General features: G+C 43.3%; 1 protein-coding gene across 2 annotated transcripts in view; it reads right to left on the reverse strand.

The window, feature by feature from the left end:
- Positions 1 to 1903: 1903 nt before the first annotated feature.
- Positions 1904 to 6000, reverse strand: part of LOC118161576 (C-C chemokine receptor type 5-like) — a 19852-nt gene continuing 15755 nt past the window's right edge. Inside the window, exons 1-2 of one of the 2 annotated variants that reach the window (XM_035317076.1) lie at positions 5946 to 5994; positions 1904 to 4674 (exon numbers count right to left, since the gene is read on the reverse strand). In XM_035317076.1, coding sequence (XP_035172967.1) covers positions 3593 to 4663 — 1071 coding nt within the window. In that variant the 5' untranslated portion in view covers positions 4664 to 4674; positions 5946 to 5994 and the 3' untranslated portion in view covers positions 1904 to 3592. Of the gene's footprint in view, positions 4675 to 5945; positions 5995 to 6000 lie in introns of those variants that run through there. The other variant, XM_035317075.1, reaches the window with a different exon arrangement.

Raw genomic sequence — 6000 nt, forward strand, 5'->3', positions numbered from 1 at the left:
AGAGCCGTTTTATTCTTGTGACGTCCAGGCTATGCATAGGAAGGCAAAAGGCAGTCCTTCCAGAGCGGCTGGCTGGAATCCGGATACGAGCACATGCAAAACTTTTGCAGGAGCTAAAACGAGCCTTGCCTCTCCCATACCACGCCATTGCACCTGCCTGACTCATTAAAAGCAGACAACACCCAGTGAATCAATGGACCTCCGTTCTTCCTTGCCATTCCTGTTCTCCAGGGCTTGCTGCTGTCAGCACGCTGCCCGAGGTAGTCAATTTGTCAGAAGATCCTCTCAGAAAAATTAATATTTTATAAGGAAAGCAGCAAAACCAGTTAAATGGCAGCATTGAACGTTACAGTTGTCCCCGAGATGGCGCTGTAGTCCCAGGAACCGAAGAGACTTGGTGTGTGCACAAGCCTCCTGTAACCACTCGAGGTTAGCTCTGTGGTCGCTAGGGGGTAGACATTAAACACGCTAAAAACTCTTCTGTGTTCTTGTTTATCTTAAAAACAGCGTTAATCTTCTAGGATCAGAGTGGGTTAAGAGGCAATCTATGAAGTAGTGTTCCTCCCATGTCTAACAATAAAACCAAATGTAATGTCAAACAGAATGGCATGTTTATTAATAGATTACTAGTGACAAACAGTTAAGGACACTGAAGTTGTCCTGATGGCCCTGCGTTACTTAATGGTGCTAGTTCTTTGCCCACTTGTAAAACCCTGAATTTGACCTGCCTGCTCATTCAGCATTACAGCAACCTGTTTGAAGAGGAATTTCTCTTCATTTTTCATTCGTAAGAGTTATTCTATAAAAGGGGATGGGAGAGGGAGAAAGGATCAAGAAGCCTAACACACAAAACTTAACCAACTTTAATATATTGTGTAATTAAATATTGTTGCAGCCTGTTGGCAGAGCCCTTAACTGAATGTACCAGCAGTGCTACCAAGTACTGTGTTTTCTATTATCACCTTCCATATCAGTAACAGTTTACTACAGTAGCTGAAACCTGGATTGTTTCATTTGCTGAATCATCGTCTGTTCTCAGTGAAGTCATGGAAACTCTTGATAAGCTGCTGATCTACTAGGCCACAAATCTCCAAGATCCAGTTCTGTCCTTTGGAAGCTGCTTGTCCCTTGGAAAGATCTGTGCTGTAGTAGAGAACTGCAAAGGACTGGGTCTGCTTTTTGGCTTATCTCCCAGGAAAGCTTCTCAGCGTGCTTTTGCACATTTCGAGAGGCAGGAGACCTTTTCTCCATTAACACCAGTGACAGGACCCGTGGGAACGGGGTTAAGCTGAGGCAGGGGAAATTTAGGCTTGACATCAGGAGGGGGTTCTTCACAGAGAGGGTGGTTGCACACTGGAACAGGCTCCCCAGGGAAGTTGTCACTGCACCGAGCCTGTCTGAATTTAAGAAGAGATTGGACTGTGCACTTAGTCACATGGTCTGAACTTTTGGGTAGACCTGTGCGGTGTCAAGAGTTGGACTTGATGATCCTTAAGGGTCCCTTCCAACTCAGGATATTCTATGATTCTATGATTTGATAGCTGTGCTTTGCTCCTGCAAGGCTGGTCAAGACACATACCTTGCTCAGCACCCAAGCCTTCTAGAGCAAGTAACTCCTTAAAGACAATGTGTCTTAGGATCCAAATAAAAGTTCTTGTCAAAGGCTGAATAAAATGTGAAAACATTTTTAAAAGAAATATTACACGAGGGGAGTGGGTGGGAAGGGAAGGCCACCGTAGCTAAAAGTTACCACACGTGGCTTCCTGTCTCTTAAAAAAAGAAGCACAAATATTCATCATTTGATGTTGAAACTACCTGATTTCTATTTATACCAACTATAAAAATAGATGCAGTATCTTCAAAAAGAGTATGCAGTTGAAAAAAATGTCTGAATTAGAAGGCGTAGTATGGTTCTGTTTTATTTCCCTTGTGGATGTTGTCCAAAAGTGGTGCTTAATATGGCAAAACAGAGTAACTTAAATCAAGTGGTCTGATAAGCAAAGATTTCCCTATTTCACTTCCTGCTTTCACATGCACTTGGCAATGTAAAATTTCTTTGTGAATCTTTGAAACATTTATTTGCAAATATTTAAAAGGCTATCTAGAGGAGCTGGAAAACAGAGACTACCCTACTAGATAAGAACAGCAATAAAAATATTTGCTCTGATTTTCCTGCCTCCAGAGTTGTCCAAAAACAAATCCATTAGGGGAAATGTAAGAAATGCTAGAAAGACCAAGTTGGTCTTTTATTAATTAAATTATTTATTAATTAAATCAATAGCACATTTTCTATGTGTTCGAGGGCTTTGCCATTTCTGAACTCTAAGGGGAAACCCAATCATATTTGGCCACCAGTATTACTAATTTTGTTTGCATTATGGAAGCTGTTGATTTCTGTAAAACTCCCAAATAACAGAAAAAAATCATCATAACCCCTAAATGATACCTGTTTCTAAAACTAAAGAGATGCTATATGTCCTTGGCTCTGTAGATTGGTGAATCCTTTTACTTTTTTGTGTGTGTGTTTTGACACCTTAAATGTCTATAGCATATGCTTATCTTTAAAAACATCTGGGTCAACCTTGTTCAAAAAACATTTTCACACCTCTAATGCTGTTGTGTTTTTGCAGCCTTTACACCTGCATTAATGCTGCTTTTTAAAGTTTTTTTCTTAATGTAGACCAGAAAAATGGTGAACAAAATAACTGCACTAAGAAGCTAAAAAGTGCTATTGAGTAATTGTCTGCACTTGATCTAACCTAATTAAAGCTCCATGTGTAATACTGTATTTCTGAAATATTGTAAACATATTGATTTGCTGATCAATGACAGGCTATTGTACTCATTTTAATACAAGTAGCATATAAAACAGCAGTTGATTGAAAGAGCATTCTGAAATATCAGTGTCTTAATTAACTTAGTGACACTTATTTGTGACACTTAATAGTAAAGACTATTATAAGAATAATATGAGGAAAACCCAAAGGGTTAGTACACAACCATACACAAAGGAAATATACACTAAAATACTGGAGTCTTTTCTAAATGTATAATATTTTCCCATATCGCTTGTAAAGATTCTTCATCACAGACCTCAGTAATTAATTTAGCATTATCTAGAGAGATACACAACCAGGTGGGATTGAGACTGAGTTTAAATGAGTGAAATGACTTTTGTAAAGTACAGTGAAGAAATGTTTCCAAAGAACCAATATCAATTTCTAACCACCAGTTCATTTCAAGTATCAGTTTATGAGCCTGCTAGCTTAAACCCTTAGCTTTATATGTTTTTGGTGTCTGTAGTAAAAAACTATACTACTACATTCACCAAAAACAACAACAACAACAACTTTTTTTGTTCTTTTTTTTGCTACAGAATCCTACATTACCATATCTAGATAGCTAATTTGATACATCCTTTTTATTTATGTACAAATATCCGTTAGTATGAGCAAATACAAGCTTTGATAGATATATGTGCCATGATCTTTTGCAGCTGCTTTGGAGCTAATATCTAGAACAGATTCTCCAGGCTTTTATCACAAGAATTGATTTCACAAAAGTCAATTCCACTTTTTTTGCTAGGCACAAATTACAATGCAGCAGAAACTTCTTGTTCTCCAGTAGATTGCGTGTAGGTGGAGCTAGCCCGTTCAGCTGGATCAACATAGAAAACTGGACAGTACTTAGAAAAGTGGGATGCAATTTGCTTTCTGAAAAAGCTATAAAGATATTTTCTAAATTTTTCCCCAGCAAAGGCATAAATCACAGGGTTGATACAACAGTGGATCATCGAAATGGTTTCTGTCACTTGGGTTGCTTTGTGCAGTTGCCCACTGCCTTCACAACTAGTGATGGAAAATGAACCTTGAAAATCACGCAAGAGAATACAGATGTTATATGGTGCCCAGAAGAAAAAGTAGACAATCATGATGATAAAAATAAGCCTGACTGCTTTATGTTTCTTCTCATTCCTGCATTGCAGTAATGTCTTTATAATTTGTGTGTAGCTGCAGATCATGATTAACATTGGAATAACAAGTCCCAGGATGTTCATTTTTAAGGTCAGGAATTGCTTCCATACATTTCTCTGATCTGATGGGTAATGAGCACTGCACGTATACCTTGAATTTTCCTTCTGAGTTTTGTGAAACACTATCCCAGGAACAGAGGCAAACATAGCAACAGCCCAAGTGACAATGCTGGTGAGGATGCCGTAGGTAACTGTCCTCGCTTTTAAAGCAAACACTGCATGCACTATGGCCAGATACCTGTCTATGGTCAACAGGATTATGAAAAAGATGCCGCTGTAGAAGCCAAGGAGATAGACACCTGAGAGAATTCTGCACAACGCTTCCCCAAAAATCCAGTCATGAACAGCATAGTAGGCCCAAAAAGGAAGAGAAAATATAAACAGCAGATCAGAAATTGCCAGATTGAGCAGGTAGATGTCAGTCATACTCTTCAATCTCTTGTATTTTATCAGGATAAGGACAACGAGCATGTTGCCTGTGAGGCCAAATATTACCACCAAAGAATAAAGCGGTGGCAGAAGATTAGCTGCAAAGTGCTTTTCCTCAGTTCCCATGCATGGTGCTGAATCGCCGTAGTCAAATTCTGTTGTCACAGTCATGTCAGGGAAATCCACAGTATAGTTTTCCATGGTGTGTTGGTCTGGAAAGGAAGAGAAGGGTGGTTAACTGCAGGAAACTTCAGGCTTGGCAGTCAGGGGAATGAATGCAGTGGTTTTACGCAGCTGGGCAACTGAGCTCCACCACAACCGCTCTCTCACTCCCCCTCCTCAAAGCAAAAGGGGGAGAAAATACAAAGAAAGGGCTCGAGGCTTGAGTTAAGGACAGGGAGGTCACCAGCAATTATTAACTCAGGTAAAACAGACTCAATGTAGGGAGATTAATACAATTTATTACCTATCACTAGTGGACTAGCAAAGTGAGAACTAAAAGCAAGCCAAAACCACCTTCCCCCCATCCACCCTCTTTGACCTCCTCCCCCCGAGCAGTGCAGGGTAACAGGGAATGGTGGCTGCAGTCAGTCCCTGGCGCTTCGTCTTTGCCGGTCCCTCACGGTCCCTCTCTGCCCCTGCTCCCCGCAGGGTCCCTCCCAGGGGATGCCATCCTTCCCGAACTGAGCCTGTGTGGGCTGCCCACAGGCAGCAGCTCTTCAAGAACTGCTTCCACACGGCTCCATACCATGGGGTCCATCCCCCAGGAGCAAACTGCTCCAGCATGGGTCCCCCACGGGCAGCAGCTCCCCCCAGGCCCCCTGCTCCTGCGTGGGCTCCTCTCCACGGGCTGCAGCGCGGAGATCTGCTCCATGTGGGACCCATGGGCTGCAGAGGGACAGCCTGCTCCACCAGGAGCCTCTCCACAGGCCACAGGGGAACTGCTGCTGCCTGCCTGGAGCACCTCCTGCCCTCCTGCTGCGCTGACCTTGGGGGCTGCAGCGCTGTTCCTCTCACATTTTCTCACTCCTCTCACTCAGCTGCTGTCACACAGCAGTTTTTCCCTTAAATCTGCTCTCCCAGAGGCCCACCCAGCATCGCTCACTGGCTTGGCTCTGACCAGCAGCGGGTCCCTTTTGGAGCCGGCTGGAGCTGGCTCTGATCTGACACGGGGCAGCTGCTGGGCTCTGCTGACAGAGACCATCCCTGCAGCCCCCCTGCTACCAAGCCCTTGCCACATAAACCCAATACAGTGACAGGACCTGGCCACCCCCTCATTTTGCCAGCCTCTTCTGCAGCCTCTCCCAAGGAAGAGGAGGCAGCAGGGACATGTAGCTGTAGGCCCACAAGGGCTCCCTGGCACTGGTAAGACCTAAGTGACCGCTGCTTGTTTGGGTTAGTCATTGTTTCAAGCCTTGAGGCCTCTGGGAATGGGGTCAGTGGAGGTATAGAAACACCCCTTGGCAAGGGGGGCTAAATGTACCCACCTGGGGAAGCAGCAAGTCAGCGGTGTTGGTCTGCAGGGTGTTGGTCAGGCC

This window comes from Oxyura jamaicensis, chromosome 2 (genome assembly GCF_011077185.1).
Source record: "Oxyura jamaicensis isolate SHBP4307 breed ruddy duck chromosome 2, BPBGC_Ojam_1.0, whole genome shotgun sequence".
Classification (NCBI taxonomy): domain Eukaryota; kingdom Metazoa; phylum Chordata; class Aves; order Anseriformes; family Anatidae; genus Oxyura; species Oxyura jamaicensis.